General features: G+C 41.1%; 2 protein-coding genes across 3 annotated transcripts in view; one reads left to right on the forward strand and one right to left on the reverse strand.

The window, feature by feature from the left end:
* Positions 1–26906, forward strand: part of PIK3CG (phosphatidylinositol-4,5-bisphosphate 3-kinase catalytic subunit gamma) — an 82598-nt gene that overhangs the window by 18601 nt on the left and 37091 nt on the right. The window contains exon 1 of one of the 2 annotated variants that reach the window (XM_034433627.3): positions 24398–24560. The exons of the other annotated variant lie outside the window; for it this stretch is intronic. The gene's annotated coding sequence lies outside the window, so the exon portion shown is untranslated. Of the gene's footprint in view, positions 1–24397; positions 24561–26906 lie in introns of those variants that run through there. 2 annotated transcript variants of the gene reach the window in all.
* On the reverse strand, positions 10103–12827 carry CCDC71L (coiled-coil domain containing 71 like). The gene has a single exon (XM_034433629.3). The coding sequence runs from the start codon at positions 11854–11856 to the stop codon at positions 11074–11076; it is 783 nt and encodes a 260-aa protein (XP_034289520.2). The 5' UTR covers positions 11857–12827; the 3' UTR covers positions 10103–11073.

The following is a 26906-nucleotide window of genomic DNA, read 5'->3' on the forward strand; positions in this document are numbered from 1 at the left end:
TACAAGACTGAAGGTCCTTGAAAGCTCTCTATTGCAATAGGCAATAGTTTAGCAAGCAAAGCACTTCTGCCGAATCAAAGTAGAACCTTCTGTTTTTCTTAACTGTCATTGTAACGGATTGCACTTTTGTAAACTTTTGCTCGAGCAAATAAAAATGCAAAATAAATGGAGGATTTTGATGTCTCCTGGCAATTGGGAAGAACAGAATCCATGCCAGATACAGTTTTATGTAGTAAAAAAAAAGGGAGTTTCCCTAAAACCAGACTTGTTGTGAATGCATCGTGGTTAGCAGCAACCCCGAACTAACCCTGGCTGATTTTGAAAAGTTGAGTAAGGTGGGACCTACTTAATAGATGGATGGGGAAGGACCAGGAAAAGTTGAAGGTTGTTGGTGAAGTTCGACCATTGAGAAAATCTGGTGGAAGAAAGCAACAATAGGCCGTGTAATATACAGAGGCCGAGGTATATTAATAATATAATATACCTAGGCGGAGGTTCATCCTCTGAAATTGCTGCTTAGCTCCTGGACGTTTGGACATTTCGTTGCCAAACTAGGTAACATCTTCAGCGGGTTTTTTTGGGCGAGGTATCTTCTTCGTTTATATAGGCTGTTTGGTTGGTCTTGTGACTCACAGGTATTGCATCACAGGACTGATTGAATCACAAGACTGAATCACAAGGCCGGTTGATTCACAAGACTGGTTCTGGTCTTGTGACTTCAGACAGAATAACAGAGTTGGAAGGGACCTTGGAGGTCTTCTAGTCCAACCCAGTGGTGGGTTGGCCCCGGTTTGCACCGGTTCTAGAGAACCGGTAGTAAAACCAGCAGGAGGCTTCACCCATCGACCCCGACGTCATCAAAATGCTTCTGCGTATGTGCACGCCACTCTAGGACACCACACTCGGTCTCTTTACCAGCCCAGGCGTTCCACAGTTATGCTGGAACACAGACACAGACACACACACAGGGGTATCTTACGCCCCCCCTCCACCCAGTATTTGTTTCCAGAGGGTAAGTCATCTGTGTACCAAGTTTGGTTGAAATTGCTCGAGCCGTTCCAGAATTATGCTGGAACATACATACATACATACAGCCTTTTATATATATCTATATAGATATAGAAAAAAGATATACCATAGACATTTCCATGCAGTCATCACTACTCAAATTTGACTCAAGAGAGACTTGATTTCCTGGAAGGAAGTGTCATCATGTGTCATGCAGTGCTCCATGCCCTGATAACCTTTCAATAGAATTACTAATTCTTATCAGACCAAACCTATCCTCAGTATAGTCACAGACCCATGTCACAAATTCTACATGAGACTCATATTGGAGACCGCAGTTGGTACAGAACATAACTGTCACCTAAATGAAAATGCGTAACAGCGATCCAAAAAAATGCTGCATTATTTAACTGCCAGTAGTGGCCCTCATTTAACCAAGGATGAATTCTATAAGTATCCATACAAAATAAATAAATAGCTGACATTGAATGATTGATCTATCTATCCGTATGGTACCAATGGTGCTTTTTCCAAAAGGCAACTGGACTTTCTTAGTTTTTTTTTTTCCTCTTTAAAAACATTTTGCTCCTCACCCAAGAAATTTCTTTAATCAGAACTGAAGAAGCTTCTTGAATGAGAAGCGAAACCTTTTCAGATAAAAAAGCTGAGAAAGTCCAGTTGCCTTTTGGGGAAAAACACACACCTTTGGAACAACCATGTCCTGGATGATTGAGAATCTCCATAGATATTTATCCGTACTGTAGAAATTAATGACCTTTAGAGAAGGTGATTTTGAGTTATATTCTTTCACTAAAGAACATATGGGTAGTCTCCTAATCCTTTCTCCTTAAATAGTGCAGATTATTTTAGACTTGGGGTTAAAAACAGAAGCCTAATCAGGGGTGGGCCCCTGGGGATTCGCAGGGGTTTGGGAGAACATCTTGCTAAGATTCTGTACAGTTCGGAGAACCGTCAAATCCCACTCCTGGCTGGCTCCATCCACCCCACCCTGCCCCTCCCAGGAGTCCCCATGCAGTCCGTTTTGGATGCAGGTAAGTGCAGGGCGCATGCGGAGGCTCGGGGAGGGCGAAAAATGGGTCTGCCAGAAGTTCAGGAAGGCCGGAAATGGGTCAGAAGTTCCAGAGGGCCTCCGAAACCTGGGGAGGCTGTTTTCGCCCTCCTGGAGGCTTGAGAAAAGCCTCCGGAACTGAAGGAGGGCAAAAACGCCCCTCCGCCATGGTGCAGGAGGCCAACTAGGTCACGCCCACCATGGCCACGCCCACCCAACAACCAGACAGAGAATCCCTTGCTAAAAATTGTGAAGACCATCACTGAGCCTAATCATTCCAAATGGATTGACTTCTATAAAAAGTTCAGTAGAAATGCATTTAAGGAAGACCTGTTTTGTATAATCAGAAGAGGCACACGGATCTTTTAAAGTAGGTGAATGTTTTTAAAAAAAATAATAGCCTTACAGCATCTAAAAGATGCTAATATTAACAATGAACGAAAGCCTTTTAGATGAGCGAGTCAAACAGGATCCGAGGAAGCCATGGCGGATAGCCTTGGAAAAAAACAAACAAATCATCTTTTTGCAGCCAAACCAAAAGTCCTTGAATTTTGTTTTTCATCCGCAAATGAACATTGCGAGTTAAAGTATCTCTCAAGGCCACTAAACACATCTGTAGCATATGGCACATTTTTCTTGCATGTGTCAGCTTACCCAAAGGAAATTCTTGACGCAGGCCGTGAAGATGGGCTGATAGAAAATATGTATTTTCTGCCTTAATGACTTAAAAGAATTCATGAAACCGTACCAAGAAATATTTCGGTAATTGAACAACGATCTCCGTGTAAAGGCTCTGAAGAATCTTGTAAACATTTGTAAAGAATTGGGCAATTCTGTTGAAAACTTTAAATGAAAATAATAGGAGATCTTTCTATTTATTATTACCAAATAGTACTTCGGGCTGTTACTTAGCATTTGAAAGTAGTTCTTCGGATAAAGATCCTCCCAAACCAAATATTTGTAGATGTTATCATTTTGGTATCAACGCTATTCAGATGAACGTAACAATAAAGTGAAAAATGAAAATAAAGTTAAACAATAGTTTATAAAACAGCATAATGTTTGAAACTAATCAGTTGCAGCTTCTCCAACAAGCCATGAATTAACCAAATGTATCTAGGAGATCAGAGTCTACCTTGATTTTGTGAATCCCACTCCCAGGAACTGATTGTTGTGGTCTGCCAGCAGCCTGCGGAGCTGGCAGCGGAGTCGGACAGTGAGGAGGCTGGGGAGGAACATGGGCCAGTCCTGGAGTCCTGAAGGCCCAGACGAGGGCGCTGCGTCGGACGCAGAGATGGGGCCAGGGCCATCTGGGAGTCATGCGCTGACTCCGGAGCCTTCAGAGAGGCAGAGAACCAGGAGGAGCCTGTTCCTACTGTGCGCATGCACAGAGTTGCCAGAAGGCACGAACAGTTAAAACAAAAGGGACGACTTGGGAGTAAGGCCTGGAGATGATCGGCCCCTCCCATAAGGCTTAAAAGAGGAGCAAAGGCATGTGGGACCTTTGCAGGAAAGCAACGTTGTTAATTCTGTTCCCAGTTGGCATCTCTTTTTGATTCTGGACTCCGTGTGGCTTTGCCAAGTAAGTCTTTGGCAGTGTGTCAGGCGAGATAAAGGTTGGTGATTATCCTGAAGGACTTCTCCCAAAGGATTTTTTGCAACTAACTGGGACTCAGCTGTGAATGAACGTAATTCACAGCTATTGCAATAAAAGAGGTTTTTGGGACTACTCGTGTGTTTTAATGACTCAGGAAGCCTAGGTCACAAAAGTGATGCTAAAAGATGATGCAAAACATATTCAGCCAAAAAGATGCTTCCTGAAAGCAGAGGGCTAAAATCTTGATTTCCTTTGGCGATTGATGTCCTTGTCCTTACCACAAACTAGTTTTTGGACCTGTACATTGTATATCATAGACCGGATGTGCACATCTTTGATTCAAAACTGTGTTCTATGAATATTTTGGATTAATATATTGTGTAAATCCAACTATGGAGTAGAAACGGGGGCGGGTGTCCTTGGTGCTCTCTGAGCTTGGTTGTTTTCTTGCCAACGTTTCCTTACCCAAATTAGGTAACAATATCAGTGCTAGTAAGGAGTGGGGTTTGCTCTCAATTTATATTCTAAGTGGCTTGCCCAGAAGGGGTCTTGGAAGTTCTTTGGTTGGACTATTTACAATTTGGCAGTTCTTTGATTTGGGGTATTGTTTACTTGATTGTTGTTCTGATGTTAATCTTGGAATTAATCTATGCAAAAGAGATAATCAATAAGACAATAAGGGAATAAAAGGACCAAAACACTTCCCCCACACCAGCAATGAGCACTAAATGTGTATAGATTATCAGACCAACAATCATCTGCTTTAATAGCAGAAAGTGAAGAGGAACTAAAGATCCTCTTGATGTGAGTGAAGAAGGAGAGTGCAAAAGCTGGCTTAAAACTCAACATTAAGAAAACTAAGATCAATGGCATCCAGCCCTCTCAATTCCTGGCAAATAGATGGAGAAGAAATGGAGGTAGTGACAGATTTTATTTTCCTGGGCTCCAAGATCACCACAGATGGGGTCTGCAGCCAAGAAATTAAAAGATGCTTGCTCCCGGGGAGGAAAGGTACGGCAAACCTAGACAGCATACTAAAAATTAGAGACATCACCCTGCCAACAAAAGTGCATATAGTCAAGGCGATGGTTTTCCCAGTTGCAATGGATGGCTGTGGAAGTTGGACCATAAGGAAGGCTGAGCGCCAAAGAATGGAGGCCTTTGAACTCTGGTGCTGGAGAAGACTCCTGCGAGTCCCTTGGACTGCAAGGCCATCCAACCGGTCAGTCCTAGAGGAGATCAACCCTGACTGCTTTTTAGAAGGCCAGATCCTGAAGAGGAAATTCAAATGGCCACCTAATGAGAAGGAAGGACTCCCTGGAGAAGAGCCTAATGCTGGGAAAGATTGAGGGCCAAGAAGAAGGGGACGGCAAAAAACGAGGTGGCTGGATGGAGTCACCGAAGCAGTAGGCGTGAGCTTAAATGGCCTATGGCAACTCGAGAGCAGGCCAGGGATGCTTTGCGAGTTGACAGTTGTAACCTTGAACGGTCACTAAATGAACTGTTGTAAGTCGAGGACTCCCTGTATGATCTTGAGTAACTTTCAAAGTCTAATGAGAAAGACTTGGCAACTAGAGTCAAGAATGAAATTGGGTGATCCGTAGAATAATTTTGTAGGCAGACATGTACAGTTACATTAACGGTAGAAAATTGGCATCTATCCCTCTGCAGCGAAAAAACCCAGTCCTGTTTAGAGTCCTAGAAGCAGACAATCCTAACAGGTTGAAATAATTCTGTAACGCTGGATTATTTGTTCAAGCTGGAAGAAGGTAGCCAGGTAAATCTGAATCTCTGAATATGAAGGTGGAACCTCTCAGCGCGCACAAAGTCAAGGAATTGTTGCCTCTATAAGACGAAGAGGTTGGAGTACAAGGAATAGATCCACAGAGACCCACACAAGAGCCACAGAAATTCAAAACTGCCTTGCTAGGAATCTTTGTTATTCATATGGAACACGAGGAGCCGTGGTGGCGCAGTGGTTAGAATGCAGCATTGCAGGTTAATTCTGCCAACTGCCAGCAGTTCAATCCTGACCAACTCACGGTTGATTCCGCCTCTCATCCTTCCGAAGTCAGTAAAATGAGGACCCCAGATTGTTGGGGCCAATAGGCTGACTCTGTAAACTGCTTAGAGAGGGCTGTAAAGCAGCATATAAGTCTAAGTGCTATTGCCATAGAGAGTCCTGCAGTCACATGACTAAGTTTTGGCACTTTTCGCTAATTTCTGGCATTTATTTACAGTTTATCGGCAAAAAAACCAAAACAAGCCCATCAATGAAAATGGATTATTTAATGACTTCCACAAAAATGGTCATAAAATCAGTCAGTCACGTAAGTGACCTGCTTAAGGAATAATAGTTTTAAGTCGAGAGCTACCTGTAATCTCACCTTTCTGTTCCTTTGGTAGGCATCTTTTCAGAAAATTGGTTACGATCGGTTCCAGCCTGGGCTCTTAGGAAACAGAATTTAAATTTCATCCTCAATTTTTGAACCCCTATTACCGTGTCTCCCTGAAAATAAGACCCCGTCTTATATTTTTTTGAACGCTGAACTAAGCGCTTGGCCTTATTGCCATGTGCTCAAAAGCCTGATTGGGCTTATTATCAGGGGACATCTTATTTTGGGGGAAACAGGGTAATTAATTGACATCAATGGGGATGCCAGATTCTTTTTAACAACTGTGTTACTAGCTGCAGACATTCACTTAACTGTGGCCAGAAAGGTCGTAAAATGGAACAAAACTCACTTAACTCTCTTGCTTAGCCACAGACATTTTGGGCTCAAGTGTGGTCATAAATCGAGGACTACTTGTAATCTTGCTATTACAAGAGTATCAAGAGAAAAAAAATTAGGATTTCCCTTTTTTTTTCTCATTGGGAGCGAGGTAATTTGATAGTCTGGAAAAACTACAATACCAATGACTTCGTGGCTCATGGCTTTTTGCCCATTGGCAGTTACAAAATAGATGTCACAAGATACTGGATCAGGAGGGATCCAAAAGGGATCGTTCTCCATTTCAGATATTCCCAGGCCCCTTAACTTAGTTTCCACATCTTTGGCAAATATCCACACTAATTGAAGAATCCTTCATAAGAGTTAAAAGGAAGGCGTGAAAAACAAGTTTTATCCAAGAAAGATCTATTCATTTGCCCGGTCTGGATTCCATTTTATCATTTGACATCTTTTTATTGTAGCTGTTTAGCGCTTCCTCAAATGGCAGCTGTGCTAAAAAAAAAAAAAGATTGTCAGTCCAAGTCTTCAGGAGAAATTGCTTTGCTGATCATGTTTTTTCTTGAGCTGTTATTAGACATGCTACAGCAGGCGCCTCTACCAATTTGGATTTAGATAGTAGCAACAGTCCCCATCCACAAGAATAGGCCCAAAGCCACATTATCTGGAGCAACCAGGGGTAATTAATTCATGGGAAAACGAACACCGATAACTAGATCTTTTAAGTAGTGCATAGAAGTCTTCTAGTCCAACTTCCTAGTAGACCGTATACCAGTGATGGCGAATCTTCTTGCCATTGTGTGCCAAAAGCAGGGGTCGCGTGGTGGTAGGGGGTCGCGCGGGTGCCCACACCCATAATTCTGTGTGCCTTGCCCCGCGACAGCCCCCTGCACTCCCCTCCCGCTTTTGGCACGGTGGGCCCAGTAGGCCCACTTCTTTGCTCTCACCAGGCTTCAGAGCCTTTCTAGGAGCCTGGGGAGGGCAAAAACAGCCTCCCCGCCCCGGAGGCCGAAAATAGCCCATTTGCCAACTTCCTGTGGAACCAGAAGTTGGCAAACGGGTCGTTTTCGGCCCCCCTGGCTCCTAGAAAGGCTCTGGAGCATGAGGAGAGCAAAAAATGGGCCTTCCCCACCCCAACCAGGCCCTCCGGAGGTGGGAAACAGCCTGTTTCCCTATTGCAGGTGGGCCCAGAAGGCCCGAAAATCAGCTGCCGGAGTTTTTTTTTTTGATTTATATGCCGCCCTTCTCCGGAGACTCAGGGCGGCTTACAATGCGTTAAGCAATAGCCTTCATCCTTTTGTATATTTTATACAAAGTCAGCTTATTGCCCCCACAAACTGGGTCCTCATTTCACCTACCTTAGAAAGGATGGAAGGCTGAGTCAACCTTGAGCCTTGGAGAGATTCGAACCAGCAGTAAATTGCAGGCAGCTGTGTTAATAACAGGGTGCTCAACAATAACAGTTGAGCTCATATGCCTACCAATATGGCTACATGTGCCACCTGTAGCATGCGTGCCATAGGTTCGTCATCACGGCCCTATACCATACCAGGTTGACTCAGCCTTCCATCCTTCCGAGGTGGGTAAAATGAGGACTCAAAATTGTTGGGGGGACAATATGCTGACTTTGTAAACCGCTTAGAGAGGGCTGTAAAGCACTGTGAAGCGGTATATAAGTCTAAGTGCTATTGCTATTGCCCTTCCTTCCTTTCTTCCTTCCTTCCAATTCCCTTTCTCATTCTCCTTTCTGGTGGTGCAGTGGTTAGAATGCAGTATTGCAGGTTAAGTCTGCCCACTGCTAGCAGTTCGATCCTGACCAGCTCAAGGTTGACTCAGCCTTCCATCCTTCCGAGGTGGGTAAAATGAGGACCCAAATTGTTGAGGGCAATAGGCCGACTCTGTAAACCGCTTAGAGAGGGCTGTAAAACACTGTAAAGTGGTATATAAGTCTAAGTGCTATTGGTACCCCAGACAAATGGTTGTCCAAACTCTTTTTAAAAACCTCCAGTGTTGAAGCACCCACTGATAAATTGTCCCCGTCAGGAAATTTCTCCTTAGTTCTAGATTGGATCTGTCCTGATCCACCACAGCGATTCCATCCCAGTCATTATCATGCAGTTTTTTCCCCCCAGAAATACCACTAGCAATAGCACTTATATACCACTTCATATCCTTACAGTCCCTCTCTAAGCGGTTTACAGAGTCAGCCTATTGCCTCCAATAATCTGGGTCCTCATTTTACCAACCTCGGAAGGATGGAAGGCCGAGTCATTTTCGCTCCCTTTGGAGTTCTCCCTTTGGTATACCACCCTCAGATATCCTAGTTACAGGGACTCCCAAACCATTCGTTTCATACCCGTTGGAAGTAACGGCCCAGGACCGCTGTTCACACTTGTGACCTTTTGCAGCCTCCCCGTGGTCACATGATCAAAATTTGGATGCTTAGCAACTGACTCGTATTTATGACAATTGCAGGCTTCCAGATCAAATGATATTTATGAGCAAAATCAATGGGAAAGCTAGTTTCACTTAACAACCATGTTACTAACTTAACAACTGAAGTGATCCACTTAACAGCTGTAGCAAAAAAAGGTCATAAAATGTGCCAAAATTCCCTTAACTTAGCAACTGAAATTTGGGGCCATCTATACGATTATGTATCAATTATTATCTATCATCTCTATCTCTATATATTATCTATCATCTATCTATCTAATCTATCTATCTACCTACCATCTATCAATCATTATCTATCATCTCTCTCTATATTATCTATCATTTATCATTTTTCTATCCATTATCTATCATCTCTATCTATATATTATCTATCATCTACCTACCTACCTACCAACCATCTATCAATCATTATCTATAACTCTATCTCTATATATTATCTATCATCTGTCAATCATTATCATTTTTCTATCAATTATTATCTATCAATCTATCAACCATCTATCAATAATTATCTACCACCTCTATCTCTATATATTATCTATCATCTATCTACCTACCAACCAACCATCTATCAATCATTATCTATAACTTTATATATTATGTATCTATCATCTCTCTATATATTATCTATCATCTATCATTTTTCTATCTATCAATCATTATTATCTATCAATCTATCTACCATCTATCATTATCATCTCTATCTCTATATATTATCTATTATCTATTCTAAATTCTAAATACCTACCTACCATCTATCAATCATTATAACTCTATCTCTATATATTATCTATCATCTATCAATCTATCAACCATCTATCAATAATTATCTATCATCTCTATATATTATCTATCATGTATCATTTTTCTGTCTATCAATCATTATCATCAATCAACCATCTATCATTATCATCTACATATTATCATCTATCATTTTTCTATCTATCATCTATTAATCATTATCTATCATCTATCTATCTATCTACCATCTAGCAAACATTATCATCTTTATCGCTATGTATTATCTATTATCTATAATTTTTCTATCTATCATCTCTCTCTCCTCTCTCTCTCAATTGTGGTCTAACCCGAGGACTACCTGTATTAACCAGGTTTATCCCTGTTTAGCATCCTTCCCAAAAAACACAAAACATTGCAGGAGGCGAGCATATCAACAGTGCTTTAAACATCCATCCGAAATGGCAAACTCCACGCAAACCTAAACTATGTTACAAACGCACATTCCAATTTTAAATTTTATTTTATTGTTTTTTTTTACTTCAGTCGATAGGAGCTTCTCTAAAGCAAAAAAAAAAAAAATCAATATAAAATTGAGTGTGTATCTAATACCACGCGTCTCTCGAAGCCGTTACACAGGAATTGATTCCAACTATAAAACTTTTTTATCAGCTACAAAAATCACGTGACCATATCAAAAACGGTGTCTTTTTATCAAGTCAAAATTACAATAATAATAATAAAAATAATAATAATAATAAAAAGGCTGTGTGTGTTTGGAAACAGTAATGAAATATTTTGCACTAGGAGATCAGTCTTTAAAGTTTTCTGTCCTTGGTCAAAGCTGATGCGTCATCATCCCAACCCGCCCTCCCCCCAAAAAACTGGAAAACCCTTCCCACATTCAAACAACCCTGAGTATATAGTGCAATATAGTACAAAAGGTCAAATTCATCACAGTCACAGGAAAAAAAGGAGGGGAAAAGGAAAAAAAAAAAAAGCAACAATCCAGGTTTTATTGCAGTTGGGCAAACCAAGTTCTTTGGAAGAAAAAAAAAAAAAAAGGAAGAAAATTAACAGTGCTTCCTTAAGAAAAGTGAGGTAGCCCAACGGGAAAGAAAGCGAAAGTCCAAAAGAGACTTTCAGAAAAGTTTGCATCGTTTCTTCTTTTTCCACCCCTCCATCCAGACGACCCCGAATCCCAGGTTTTTTTTATCTCGAAGCAAACCACGAAGGAGACCAGCCCATCTTGGCCCTTTTTTTTTTAAAGTGCAGTGTATTTAAAATAATAACAATTCTTTTTTTAAAAAAGGACCAGTCCAAAACAGGACTTGCAAAAAAAACAGGCGGCTGGACACGTGTCTCCTAAGGTCGTCTGAATGGGGTGTCTCTCTTTCTCTTTCTCTCTTTCTTTTTCTCTCTCTCTTTCTTTCTTCCCCGGGCAAGAAGAAGAAAAAAGGGGACTAAGCGGATCCTCAGCAGCAAGTCGATCCCGGGATCCGGCGCAACCTCACCACGGGTTCCAAGTTGACCCGCAAGAGGCGTTGGGCTCGACGCCGGGCTGCTTCCAAGTTGCGCTTCTTCCAGATGTCGCCGCGCACTTTCACCGGAGGAGGGTAGAGGATCGCAAGGGGATCGGGAAGCGCCTCCGGGAGCCGTCGGGGCGGCTCTGACCGCTCGTCGCAAGGCCGGAGCTCGGGAGGCGCCCCGTCCACTTTGCGCTTCTTGGCCGCTCGCTTGGCGCTTCCACCGCCTCCTCCTCCTCCTCCTCCTCCTCGGCGGCTCTTGGCGTCGGTCGGCGGGCGCTTCCCCTTGTTGTTGGCGGCGGTGGCGGCTGCCGCTGCTGCAGGGGCGGCTCCTCCTCTCCTGCCGCCGCCGCCGCCGCTTCTGCTGCTGCCGCCCGCCCGGCCTTCCTGGGCTCCCCAACCCCGGGGCAGGTCCGGCACGACGGCCCTGCAAGAGGCGTAACCGTAGACGTCCTTGCTGCGGAGGATGACCGGCGAGAACTCGTGCTTGAGGCTGCAGAGGAAGTCCCAGAGCTCGGCGTCGGAGCTCATGAAGGCCGTCGAGCGGGGCACCAGCTGCTTCAAGGCGTCGCCCAGCGCTTTGGTGCCGTTGCAGAAAAGGCTCTGGGAACGCGAGTGGACCACTTTCTCCGACGGCGCCGGGCGGGAGGCGGGGGCGGCCGGGATGGGAGCCAAGCCTGCCGCCTTACCGTCTCCTCCTCCTCCTCCTCCTTCTTCGGCCGCGGGCTTCATCCTCGCTCTAGCGCCACGACGGCGGCGGCCGCTGGTGCTGCTGGCTCGCGTCCTCTCCAGCGCCGCCACCGGCCGCTCGGCCGCTCCAGCGATATCAGCTCTTCTTTCTCCTCCTCCTCTTCTTTTTTCTCCTCCTCCTCCTCCTCCTCTTTTTCTCCTCCTCCTCCTACCTCTTCCTCCTTCTCTACTTCCTCCTCCTCTTTTTCTCCTTTCTCCTCCTCCTCCTCTACTTCTTCCCCCTCCTCTTCTTCCTCCTCTTTTTTCTGCTTTCTCTTTTTTCTGCTTTCTCCTCCTCCTTCTCTACTTCTTCCTCCTCCTCCTTTTTCTCCTTTCTCCTTTCTCCTCCTCCTCCTCTTCTTCCTCCTTTTTTCTCCTTTTTCTCCTCTTCCTCCTCCTTTTTTCTTTTTCTCCTCCTCTACTTCTTCCTCCTCCTCCTCCTCCTCCTTTTTTATCCTTTCTCCTCCTCCCCTTTCTCCTCCTCCTCTTCTCCTTCCTCTTTTTTCTCTTTTTCTCCTCCTCCTCTACTTCTTCCTCCTCCTCCTCTTTTTATCCTTTCTCCTCCTCCCTTCTCCTCCTCTTCTTCTTCTCCTTCCTCCTCCTTTTTTTTCTCTTTTTCTCCTCCTTTACTTCTTCCTCCTCCTCCTTCTCCTTTTATCTTTTCTCCTCCTCCTCTTCTCCTTTCTCCTCCTCCTCCTCTTTTTTCTCCTTTCTCCTCTTCTTCCTCCTTCTCTTCTTCTTCTTCTTCTTCTTCCTCACTTGCTTTTTCCTCTTTCGCTTTCTCTGGCCAGGCGCTGCAACTTCTCTTGCGCTGCCAACAGGGCGGGGTGGGGTGGGGTGGGGGGAAACGGCTGGGACGATCGGGGCACACAAGCACACACAACTTTCCCCCCTCAACACACACACACACCTCCTCCCCCCCGGGACGGCCGGCACAAAATGGAGCTCCTTTTTAAAGCCCCCCTGGTTATGTGGGTGGGGGGGAGGTTGCTAAAAATCTCACTGCCTCTCCAAAGTCTTGGCTGGAGTGGATTGGTTGGTTTGAATTGCGTCATGGCCAAGAAGCCCCGCCCCTGGAGTAGCAGAACCCCCTCGGAAACTCCGAGGAGTAAGGTTTGCTTGCTGTTAGAAGTGGCCTTGTTTCCTCAGTCTACCTTCTTCCCTCTCCAAAGGAAGCCACCAGAAGGGGAATGTGGGGTTATGAAATGGCTTTTTCCTCTTGGGTTTTATTATTTATTAATTAATTAATTAATTAATTAATTAATTAATTAATTCAACTTATATACCGCCCTTCTCCCCAGGGGGACTCAGGGCGGTGGACAGCCAAACTTAAAACACATATAGTACAAAAGTTAAGAAAAAAACTAAAATAAATTAAGTCATCGGCATTTCCAATTTAAAATCCCAGATCTGCAAAATCGAAAAGTTCCCAATTTAAAACCCAGAATCAATAAAATCGAAAATTTAAAAACCCCATTAAAACCATTTAAGCTGGGTCAGCTTGTTGGAATAAATAAGTCTTCAGGGCCTTTCGGAAAGCGCAGAGGTCCAGGTTATCACAATGTTGGGGAGATATGGTTGGGGAACCAATAAGGCTCTTCTTTCCCGGCTTGTAATCCGATCCACAGTTCCTAGGACGTTGGAAAGATTTGCTTTGAACCTGGAGGTTTTATGCTCACTCTACTCCAGAGTCTCCAAACTTGGCAACTTTTAAGACTTGTGGACTTCAACTCCCAGAATTCCCCAGCTAGGTCTCAAAACGTGGAACTTTTAAGACTTAAGAATTTCAACTCCCAGAATTCCCCAGCTAGGTCTCCAAACTTGACTACCTTAAGACTTGTGGACTTCAACTCCCAGAATTCCCCAGCTAGGTTTCCAAACTTGGAACTTTTAAGACTTGTGGACTTCAACTCCCAGAATTCCCCAGCTAGGTCTCCAAACTTGGCAACTTTTAAGACTTGTGGGCTTCAACTCCCAGAATTCCCCAGCTAGGTCTCCAAACTTAGCTACTTTAAGACTTGTGGACTTCCAACTCCTAGGGGAATTCTGGGAGTTGAAGTCCACAAATCTTAAAGTTGCCAAGTCTGGAAACCCCCGCTCTACTCCATGGCACTTTCTACTGAGAGAACCATCTAAGACTGAAGGGCAACCAATCCAAAGTAAACTGTAGGTGCTTTGGATGTCCAGCTAATTCACGTAGAAGACCCACCCTAGTTGAATCGGATTATTTCGGAGAACGCAGGCAACCTTTGTTGCGAAAGGCTCTGGCACGGGACGTAGGTACAGCATGTCCTTAGGATTACAACTCAGGCTTATCAATTCCGACAGCTCTTTGGCGGGTTATAAATTAACTCTTAGACTTTAAGAGAGTCTACTCTAGGCCGTGTACAATTTGGAATTGAGGCTGTGGAAATTGCAATCCATGCTACTAAAACGTAGCATTTCCTTTCCCAGATAACTCAATATCTCAGTTGTGGGGGAACATCTGAGGAGATCCTTCGTCAACTCCAAATTAGAAGACTGCTTCTGTGATGTGTATTCAACCCCATTTTTAAAGTCATAAACTTTAAGCTCTTTGGTGTTTCATAGACTGACCCCAAAAAAAAATCAATTCAGGTCTTTCCTTGGCTGGATCCCTTTACTGGATCCATTGAAGGCCAGGATCTCATCCAATGTGTCTTCATTCCTCAGGAAGATCTTTCTTAAGTGCGGCCTAATAACTTTGTGCGCCTGTTAACTCCACTAGATAGATAGTCCATACCAGGAAATCAACGTTACAAGAAAGTTCAACCTGCCCTTACTGAGATTATAACATAGAATCGTAGGGCTGGAAGGGACTTCCAGATAAATGGTTGGCCAATCTTTTCTTGAAAACCTCCAAGTGATGGAGCAACCACAACTCTGTGAGGCAAGCTCTTCTACTGGTTGATTGTTCTGTCAGGAAATTTCTCCTCAGTTTCAAGTTGGATCTTTCTTTGATTGTTTTCTACCCATTACTTCTTGTTCTGCTGCCAAATGTTTTTGGAGAGGCCCTCCCTGAGAGAACGGGAATGTGGGATTATGGAGTGGCTCTCTTGAGCTCCATAGTGTTGGGGAGATCTGGATGGGAAGCCAGTAACACTCTTCTTTTCCAGCTTGTAATCGATCCACAATTCTTAGGACGTTGGGAGGGATTTAAGGAGAAATTTCCTAACAATGAAGATAATTAACCAGGCAAAAACATTGAGAAACTGGAACAGGTCCAGAAGACTTGCTACTAGGATGGTAAAGAGTCTGGAAGGAATGGTTTGGGAGAAGGAATGGCAAAACCGAGGGGCAGAGTGAAAAGAGGAATCAGCCTAGAATCCTTACGTAGTCACAAGGGAAAGAAAGCCCAACCTCCCTTGAACTTCATTGAGCCTTCTCTAACTCCGTAGCAAGTGCTAAATGAAAAATATTGCTGTGCATAGGGTTTTAGCAATAAATCAGTTTAATTGAATTGTCACATGTGGCCCTGGTCTTTTGCACCTGACAAAAGGAGATGGACATACTTCAACTTGCAAAGATATTAATTTTATTACGGCCACCAGAATTCAACAAGTTCATAGCTTATTTTTTTAAAAAAACAACTACTGTGGCATAGTTTATGTTAAGTTATCAAAGCAATCAATATGTGACTGGTTTTACGAGCAATTGTAGCATATTTTGGCTCTCTTTATAGAAAATGAATCATCCTGGTTTGATAATAACAGCTGAACATAGAATAAAGGAGCATTATCTGGGTACTTTGTTAAATAAGGGGTTACAAGGCAGATCCTTGCATCCTTATAAAAATTGTCTGGGTACTTTGTTAAATAAGGAGTATCAAGGCAGATCCTTGCACCCTTATAACTTATGAATTATGGATTCAATAAAACCTTCAGCCTGTAAAAAAGAAAGAAAGAAAAGTAGGGGAGATAAGATAATGCCTACAAGTTTCTTTAAAAAAGACCCTGTCCCTGCAACCTGTTGAACTTATTCTCAGTTAAAAATAATAGTAAAATTGTTGAAATGAAAAGACTGCAAATTCAGGCTGGGAATTTCTTCTTGCAGGAGCTGTTAAGCAGTGGAATCTTCTGTCTGGTTCATTGGTGGCCTCTGCTAAATTGTAGGTTCTCAACAGGATTGGGTTTAGTTGATTTTTGCAGAGAGCAGAAGGTTGAACTAGATAGGTAGCCTACAATTCATTCTTTCTATTATCTTTGGGGCCCAACAGTGAATAATTACTAAGGGCTGTCTAATCTAGAAGAAAAGTGGGATTGATAAAGATAACAAAAGTATGGTTGGCATGGAATTATTGTCTCAAAAGGACAGAACATGAGGGTTATCTAACAATAACAATTGGCAGCTGGTTCAAGATAAAGGAACTGCCATTTCATTATGTTTCTCAATTAATTCTTTGGAAATTGTGATGAGTTTTTGGAAATTGTGATGAATTTCTGGAAACTGCTGTTAATTTCTGGAAATTGCGATTAATTTTTGGAAATTGTGATTAATTTATGGAAGAACGATTTTCAAAAAGAATTGGATAAATTTGTGGAGGATAAGACTAACAAAAAGTATGGGACTTTTGGCCAATGACTGTCCATACCCACACACATAGATAAACAATGAGCCAAAAACAACACAACACTTGACAACATATCGAAATATAATCTTAAAACGTGCAACGTATTAAACCTATATTCAGCATTGTTACCCAACAAGGCATTTGAGAAGACAGAGATATCTCTTAGAAATTACTTTGGAAATAATTGAAAAATGGAGACTAAATGTAAATAAAACAATCCTTCGGTTTTAAATGATGTGGAGATTCTCTCTCTCTCCCTCCCTCCTTCTCTCTCTTTCCATATCTGTATCTACATCTACTGTATAGTCTTCAGATGTTTTAATATTCCCAATTCTTAAACTCAATCATGAGTTTAAGAAGAACTCATTGTCTTTATCTTATCTGAAATTCCATGCAAACCATTGGAACATATGGGCCTTAAGAATGAACCTATGACTCATTCTTCAGCAAATCTTTAATCCTATCAAAGGATTTATGGAGAACCTCAACACAAACATTGCATCTTTTTGCATTTAAATAAAAATCCATGTTCCATCAAATCAAACTCAAGGCCAAGTGTCTTCATCTCTATGACATTTTCTTGAGAATAACATAGAAGTGATTCACCATTGCCTTCTTCTTCCACAACGTTTGTTAAACTTCTCAAATATTCCTGGTATTTCTTTCCACTCAAATGTTAACCAGGTTTGACTTGGCTTAGATTTTTTTTTAAACTCAGCCAACATCAGATAACTGCTGGCTTCTAGTTGTGTTCTTAGCAGGTTTAGGGAGTGATTATATTGGAGGCTGTGCCAAAGTTTGTTAGGAAGAAGGAACAACAAACCATTGCAAACTTCCCTATGAGAATTTGAATATATACAATTGCAGTTTAAGAACTTCTTCCTTTCCATATTAATCTCTCCCTTCGTTTTGAGGAAATTAAAAAAAGCACCTTGCAGTTACTAGAAATTTATTATTATGTACAAATTTTGATTCATTTTTTTCTCTTTGATCAACTCCAATACTATTGCTTGAAAAATAACTACCGGTTCTTTTAATCGGTTTACTCTCATTACCAAAATAAAGTAACCCAGTAAAGATTTGGATTTGAAGGGGTTAAAATAAACAAGAAAGACCAAAATGTAAAGTTGCAGGTACAGTACTAATTAATTTAATTCTACGAAGTGGGTGGCTTTTTTTTTTTTTTTTAAGAATACAATATTTTTGGAAATATTTTTGGAAATAGTGTATTGCTCGCTAGAGCTTACAAAACATACGTTAGGCCAGGGGTCAGCAATCTGCGGCTCTGGAGCCGCATGTGGCTCTTTCATCCCTCTGCTGCGGCTCCCTGTCGCCAGTTGGCTCCACAATTGATAGGGCTTTCGGTTAGGATGGGTAGAGGAAAAAGGATGCCATACTAGGAGGAGACTCTATGGTGGGGGAACCGGACTTCTGGTCAGCTCCAGAACTGAATGGGGGGCTTCCGGTTAGGACCTTTGTGGCTCTTTGAGTGGTTAAGGTTGCCGACCCCTGTGTTAGGCCAATGTTAAAACATTGTTTGGAATCCTTACCACATATCGGACGTTAATACAATCGAGTGAGTTCAAAACTATTTGACAAGAAAAGTTTAGCACTCTTCTGTGCAAAATATGTAGATTACCTTATGCTACGTACTGGCTTGAAATTCTTGGTTTGGATAGCTTAGAACTGCGACACTTGTGGTCAGACTTAGGTATTATATACGAAGTTGTACATAGTAGTGTTTTATTTATTTATTTATTTATTTATTTATTTATTTATTTATTTATTTATTTATTTATTTATTTTTCAAATTTATATACCGCCCTTCTCCCGAAGGACTCAGGGCGGTGTACAGCCAAAGTAAAAACATAAATACAAACATTAAAACCAATTTAAAAAGATATATATATATATATATGTTTGGCCCCAAAATTAAAAGAACAATGACAAAGCTATTAAAAACATTTTTAAAAAGTGTTAAGCCACAGTTTACAGTGGTTTACCTGTAAATGACTTATTTTAGTTTTAATTGTAATGTAATGGTGCAAACAACCATTTTAAACTTGATGGTAAAAAAAAAAATCCAATTTTTGTTAACAGACTTGTTGAAATCTGGAATACCTTACCCCCATGATAGCAAACCTATGGCATGCATGCCCAAAGTGGCACATGGAGTCATGTCACCTGGCACGCGTGGCATCGCCTGTTCCTCTTTTGGATTTCTTTTTTCTTTTTAATATTTTTTTTAAAATTTTAAAACAAAAACATAAAACACATCTTTTCAAAACGAAGCTTTTGCTCCGGTCACATATTAAAGCAGATCATTAACAAATCTTATTTTCCAATTAACACAACTAAATATTTTAAACAAGTATTTCCTTCAAATCTGTCTATGTAACTATGCCATTATCCCCAAAAACGCGTTACTTAAATCTTAAATCCTAACCAATTACCAATCCTTTTTTGTCTTTCACTTGCTTAGATGGACATATTTTAACAATATAAATCATACAATTATATTAAACGTTCCAAAAATATTTAATTTCAACATACCCATTTTATTTCTAACTATTAAACTCAAAATTTATACTCTTTATTTCTATTATTAAACCTAACTTATTCATTTTATCTTAACTATCACTCTCAACATATACCTCCTCAGTTTAATTATCCCACCTCATTTTATATTTTCCTAAAAAAAAAAACCAGCGTTATTGTCTTTATCTTAGTTGTTAAACCAATCATTTTTATTTCTTGGCTGTTAAACATAGCATAACCATTTGTTTTGGCTGTTGAACACAGCATATCCTTTTTTATTGTTTGGTTGTTACACAACATATTCCATTTTTTGGCTGTTAAACACAGCATAACCATTTGTTTTGGCTGTTGAACACAGCATATACTTTTTTATTTTTTGGCTGTTACACAGCATATTCCATTTTTTGGCTGTTAAATACAGCATATTCATTTTTGTTTTTTTGGCCGTTACACAGCATATTCAGTTTTGTTTTGGCTGTTACACAGCATAATCATTTTATTTGGCTGTTCAACACAGCATATTATAACTTTTTGGCTGTTAAACACAGCATATTCATAGTTGGTTTAACTATCAATCTCTACTTAAAGCTTTCTTTGTTGTTTCCATCCATCTATACATTGCGTTTTCACATAATCTTATTTTTCTGTATCCTTTTTCAAGACATTCATGACATTTTAACATTGAGACATGGTTCTTGCTTAAAACATATCTTTAACTGTATTCATAAATTTCTTTTAACATTTTCAATTAATCATATTTAGCTTCTTCTGGATTTCTGACATGCATGCGTGCGCAATGATCAGCATTTTCCTGCATGGGCATGCACACTGGCAAGCTAATCATCGCGCACACATGCGTGCCAGAAACCTGGAAGACTAGCTAACTGGTGCACATGTTTGTGCTGGAAACCGGACGTTCATTTGTGGGCACACGCATGTGCCCTTGGCAGCTCCTCTTCCGGGTTGCGGTCCTGACAAGCGGGCACGCTCCCTTTTTGGCACTTGGTGCCGAAAAAGTTTGCCATCACTGCCTTACCCAATTGAACTGTCTCAATTACTAACTTTCGCAGTTTTAATTTTAACTTCACTTCCGAGGACCCTACTCCAAATTTAAGAAGCCCTTAAGGGGGGGTGGGGCGTAAGCATAATAACCAGCGATTGTCCCTGTCCCTTTTTAATTTTTTTTCATTTTGCTCGCTTGGATTTGTAATCTTTATATGACAAATACATTTTAAATAATAAAATAAAATAATAAAATAAAAGCTGGATATCTACAGAGATTTTTTTTACATTCTGACAGATACAATAGCTAAATAGGGCTCATTATTTATTTTCTACCTGTCCAGTAGATGTCACTGTCTGATGATTTTTAATGAAAAAAAGTCAAGAGCTGACCTGTATACTCATAACTTTAAGCCCACAGAATGCAAACTACAGAGTTGGAAAAGTCCAAAATCATCACCTTTGTCCCTACAGAGAGTCACTAAATGAGGCACTCGCTAAATGAGGATTACTTCTAGAACTTTCTTCCGTAGGAAAGAAACATAAGGGATGCCTGAATGAACAAACCCTCTTCTGCATATGCAAAAGAGCCAATCAACCAGCCCAAAAGAGAACAAAGATTTCAGCATCTTTCCACTTGTAACCAGCACCCAGATCAGCATAGATTAACTCCAAGGTCAACTACAGACCATGATTAAGTAAACAATACCCCCAATCAAGAAACTGCCAAAGTGCCATCGGTAAACAGCCCAACCAAAGAATCTCTTAATCCATACCCTTACAATGATTAAGTAAATGAATTAAGAAAATATAGAACTTCAATTAATGATTAATTAAGATTTACTTATTGTTGCATTAAGATTTTTAAAATATTTGAATTTTGAGAATAAAAGTAGGAGGAAGAGTAAAATGATTAAGTAAATGAACTAAGAATATTTTACAGATGTATTACGAGATTTTTAGGGTTTGAATGATCTATTAGAGTTTGTTAATGTTTTTAAAACTCTTAGGGTTAAAGGATTATGTGTTATTTTGAGTCTATAAAAAAGGGAGGCTGATGAATAATCTGTAGAAGGGGAGTTCAGGGGTCTAGGGAGTTTTAAATCTTGCATTAAGTTAGCATATTTTAGCGTATGTTTGGTAAAATTTATACCCTGTTTTTGTTCTGGGAAGTCGGGGTGGGGGGGTGGGAAGGGGGGGGTTGAAGGCTGGGTTTATAAATGTTTAAACAGATAAGTAAAAATGTTATATTAAATGATAAGTGATAAGGAGAGGTATATTGATGATACATTGAATGATTGCCTATATTGTATATTTGTTTGATCATAAAATAAAAACTTTTTTTTTTTCAAGAAAAAAGACCATCCACACCCACACAGACAGGCAAGTCACCAGAATATAAACTCAGAGCAAACCACACTCCCTTCTAGCACTGATGGTGTTACCTAGTATGGTAATGAAACGTCTGTAAGAAAACAAGCAAGCTCAGAGAGCACCAAGGACCCCTGAGCTACAAATATTCTCCTTTATTGAACGAACAATATTAGGAAGAGTCCAATGCCAATACAGATCTATTGGTAGATAATTGGGTGCTTGTTTGGTCATTGCCCCAAGACCAGGATTGTGCTTAAAGATGTATTTTCTATAAAGAAGGAAATGCCTCTTTTAGATCGCACATGGTCAGATCTATGTATCTTATCGTCTTAAAAAAATGTCACTTGTTTCAAAAGTATTGCATTTGATCATCTGCAAATACAATCAACCAACTAACTGCAGCTATTGTGATTACTGTAATAGTTTAAGTGCCCTTTTTTCTATGGGCAATTCAATTATAGCCGTGGTGGCACAGTGGTGAGAATGCCGTATTGCAGGCTAATTCTGCCCACTGCCAGCAGTTTGACCCTGACCTGCTCAAGGTTGACTCAGCTTTCCATCCTTCCAAGGTCGGTAAAATGAGGACCCAGATTGTTGGGGGGCAACACGCTGACTCTATAAACCACTTAGGAAGGAAGGGAGAGATTAATATCAAAAGGAAGGGAGAGATCAATATGGAAAGAAAGAGGTTCTTAAGCTTTAATTATATATATTCAAATTCTCACAGGGAACTTTGCAGTAGTTTGTTCTTCTTTCTTCCTAGCAAACTTTAGCACAGCCTCCAATATAATCACTCCCTAAACCTGCTAAAAACACAACTAGAAGCCAGCAGATATCTGATGTTGGCTGAGTTAAAAAAAAAGAAAGAAGAAATCTAAGCCAAGTCAAACCTGGTTAACATTTGAGTAGAAGAAGACTTGCCAAGAAATACCAGGAATGTTTGAGAAGCTTAACAAACAAACATCGTAGAAGAAGAAGGCAATGGTGAATCACTTCTAAGCTATTCTCAAGAAAATGTCATAGAGATGAAGACATTTGGCCTTGAGTTTGATCTGATGGAACATGGGTTTTTTTAAAATGTAAAAAGAGGCAATGTTTGGGTTGAGGTTCTCCATAAATCCTTTGATAGGATTAAAGATTTGCTGAAGAATGAGTCATAGGTTCATTCTTAAGGTCCACAGGTTTCAGTGATTTGCATTTCATTTCAGATAAGATAAGGACAATGAGTTCTTCTTAAACTCATGACTGAATTTAAGAATTGAGAATATTAAAACATCTGAAGACTATACAGTAGGCGTAGATACAGATATGGAAAGAGAGAGAGGGAGGGAGGGAGGGAGAGAGAGAAATCAAATCAATTCAAGTCAAATCAAATCTTTATTGTTGCTTTCAAAACCCTTTTTTTTTTCCTGCCAGGAATTTGGCGATTTCTATAGCAGCTCAATAACTCCATCTTTAGGAAGCCTTGTTAGAAAAATTGGCAGCTTACCGCCTTGTGACAAACAATGTCAAAAGTGAAGCTGCAAAGAGACTGGAAACGGCGTTATACGTTATTTTTTTAAAAATAGGCCTAAGATAAATACGCCGTTGAAAAGCAATCGTTCAACGCTGTGGAAATCACAACGTCGTTTTCCATTGATTCAGTGCCCTTGTTTAAGATTGCAAGACGTACGAAATTATTTTTAGAAATAACATACCCAGCGAAGAAATAACCTGCTGTATTTCCTATGCTTTATATGGATTGGCTTTTCGTGCATGGTTAATTTTGATTAAAGCAGCTTCATCCAAATACCAACAGAAGATCCTTCACTTTTATTAATCTTTGACACTCTTGTGCATTTAAATGCCATTCTTTAATTTTTGTTGTTTTATTTAAATTCTCAACCAATCAGAATAGAGCTGGGCCTGGAAGGAACCTTTGAAGTCTTCTAGTCCCAACTCCCTGCTCAAAGCAGGAAACCATGTACCATTTCAGAAAAATGGTTGTCCAATCTCTTCTTAAAAACCTCCAGTGTTGGAGCATTCCCAACTTCTGGAGGCAAGTTGTTCCACTGGTTAATTGTTCTCACTGTCAGGAAATTTCTCCTTAGTTCTAAGTTGCTTCTCTCCTTGATTAGTTTCCACCCATTGCTTCTCGTCCTGCCTCAGGTCAGTGGTGGGATTGAGCTGGTTCGGGCCGGTTCGGGAGAACCGGTAGTTAAATTCTGGCTGGTTCTGCCCCTCCATTCCCCGCCCCTTCCAGGAGTCCCCATGCGCCCCATTTTGGCTCCCAGGTAAGTGTAGGGAGGCCCCCTAGGCCCAAAAAGGGGTGTGGGGGTGCAGCGTGCCCCCACCGTGGGCACCATTTTCACTCCTAGAGGGGGGCAAGAGGCCGAGGGCTGCCTGTCACACCCTCTGGCCATGCCCACCCAGCCGGTCATTAGGGCAGAGAACCAGTTGATAATTATTATTATTTTTTTAATTTGATTTATATGCCGCCCTTCTCCGAAGACTCAGGGCGGCTTACAATGCGCTAAGCAATAGCCTTCATCCTTTTGTATATTTATACAAAGTCAGCTTATTGCCCCCACAAACTGGGTCCTCAATTTACCTACCTTAGAAAGGATGGAAGGCTGAGTCAACCTTGAGCCTTGGCGAGATTCGAACCCTGCAGTAATTGCAGGCAGCTGGTCTTAATAACCAGCTTAATAACAGGGTGCCTTAAACCCCTGTACTACCAAGGCTCAAATTATTTGAATCCCACCACTGCCTCAGGTGCTTTGGAGAACAGCTTGACTCCCTCTTCTTTGCGGCAACTCTCAAATATTGGAACAGTGCTATCATGTCTCCCCTAGTCCTTCTCTTCATTAAACTACCCGTCCTAGATCCAAACCCCTTCAAAGCTGGACATGGCCGCTAAAGAAAATGAGAAAAGTCCGACTGAACTGAGATTTGCTGCAAAAAAAAAAAAAAAAAAGGCGACTGGGGAGTGCTCCAATAGCCGCCCCAGCTCGCTCCGCCTGCGCTTCCTCCTCCCCAGCCAGCCAGCTGGGCGAGGCCTGCAGTCAGCTGTTGGGGCAGGTGCCGAGGCGGGGAAGCCGAGCCGGACGCGGCCGAGCTGGGAAGAGGACTCCGGGGGTGGGGACCCCGCTTGGGAAAAAAGACCCTCCGGCGCCCGGAGGGAGGAAAGGCAGCAGCAGCAGCTCCTCCGCCGCTCCGCGTGGACGTAAGTCCGGGACGAAGAGGGGGTCGGCTTGGGAAGGCAGCTCCGGGGGATTCTCAGCGCCTCAGGAGAAGTTTTGCTTTCCGAAGTGGGGGGGGAAACACGCGTGGGGGATTTCCCTCCCCCGCGGAATCCCCCCCTCCCTTCCTTTGGACAACTTTTGGGAAGCCTAACTCTGCTTTGACCCGCTTTCCTTTGTTTATAAGTGGCTTAGGGTGGGTTTTTTTTGGGTGGGTGTGGGTGTGTAGGTGGGCTTTGGAATGGCCCACGGGGAAATGGGACTCTCGTTGGCGTGGGGTGGACGTCGGGGACCGTCCTTGGTAGCTGCAACCGGGGATTTTTGGATCTGGAGAGGGGGTTTTTTTGGGGGGGGCGGAGGGGGGGCTGTGAAAGTTTGAGTGAGCCGCCCCTGTGGGGTAAACACAATTTACACACACACACACACACACACACACACACACACACACACACACACCCGCACGGAGGCGTTAAAGTTACTCTGCAGTAAGTTGGGGTGGGGTGTCAATAATTAGACAGACAGACAGACAGAGATAGATAATATAAATTTGACAGATAGACATAAATTTGATAGATATAAATTTGATAGATTTGATATATAAATTTGATAGATAGATAATATAAATTTGACAGATATCAATTTGATAGATATCAATTTGACAGATAGACATAAATTTGATAGATATCAATTTGATAGATTTGATATATAAATTTGATAGATAGATAATATAAATTTGACAGATAGATATCAATTTGATAGACATAAATTTGATAGATATCAATTTGATAGATTTGATAGATATAAATTTGATAAGACACACAGATGATAGATATAAATTAGATATTAATTAATTAATTAATTAATTAATTAATTATATTTCTATACTGCCTTTCTCCCATAGGACTCAAGGCGGTGTACAGTCAAGAAAAATATAGATACACAAACATCATAAAATTGCTAAAATTGTCAGATATACATTTGACAGATAGGTATAAATTTGCTAGATAGACAGACATATAAGGTTGATAGATAAATCTGATAGATAGGCATAGATATAAATTTGATAGATAGACAGACAGACATAGATGATAGATAGATAGATAGATATGTGATAGAGATAAATTTGATAGATAGACATAAGTTTGATAGATAGACATAAGTTTGATAGATAAATTTGATAGATTGACAGACAGACAGACATAGATGATAGATAGATATGTGATAGAGATAAATTTGATAAAACAGACATATAAGTGATAGATAAATTTGATAGATATAAATTCGATAGATAGATAGACAGACATAGATGATAGATAGATATGTGATAGAGATAAATTTGATAAGACAGACATATAAGTGATAGATAAATTTGATAGATATAAATTCGATAGATAAATTAGATTGACAGACAGACAGACAGACATAGATGATAGATATGTGATAGAGATAAATTTGATAGATAGATTGACAGATAGACAGACATAGATGATAGATAGATATGTGATAGAGATAAATTTGATAGACACAGATATAAATTTTATAGATAAATTTCATAGACAGATAGATATAAATTTGATAGACAGACAGACAAATAAGACGTACACTTCCATAATGTTGCCATAAAGATTTACAAGCGGGTGCAAGTTTAGACAACTGCCTTCTGCATGCAGGTGCACCCACAAAGACGTGTATATGTGTGCGTTATATAAGAAGACAAAAAAAATGCTGGCGTGAACAATATTATTTCCACTGAGTCGCAGTAATCTCTGACATTCCAAAATTCTTAGTAAATAAATAAATTTAATAATTTATTAAATAAATAATCAATTTATTATTGCCCCGTCAACATTCAAGCCATTTCTCATATCCAAGAGGATGTTTTAGGGTCCCAGGGCTTTGAATAATTTTTAGCTGCACCCACCTTCATCTGCGCCCTAAGGGAGAGGCTCTGTCCTACTTTGCAGGGGTGTCGCTGAGAAAATGAACAGGGCAACTGTCAATAATTACTGAGCGTTATAGGATTCAGGGCTGATTTTGTGCACCTGTCCTGGGAAAAGGAAGAGGATAGCAGTCCCTGCTTTGCTTACGGTTTTGAAATGCGGTATTATATGGTGAAATTAAATAATAGGTGACTCGCCACAGGCAAATTAGCTGTAGGATTGGCCTCGGTAGGCTGATATCTTTAAAAGAAGAATTTGGAAAAGTCGGTATGGAGGAAGAGGTTGTCGGTATGGGTTGGGCATACATTTAAACACCCACAATTTGGACATTTTGGATTTATATCTGAATTGTGGACTTGTTTTGGCAACTGCCTGATGACAGTGATAGAA

This window comes from Pantherophis guttatus, chromosome 7 (genome assembly GCF_059756535.1).
Source record: "Pantherophis guttatus breed Tessera chromosome 7, ASM5975653v1, whole genome shotgun sequence".
NCBI classification, from domain to species: Eukaryota; Metazoa; Chordata; class Lepidosauria; order Squamata; family Colubridae; genus Pantherophis; species Pantherophis guttatus.

Excerpts from the sequence above, each read along its gene's own strand:
- CCDC71L (XM_034433629.3), bottom strand. The coding sequence starts at position 11,856 with ATGAAGCCCGCGGCCGAAGAAGGAGGAGGAGGAGGAGGAGACGGTAAG.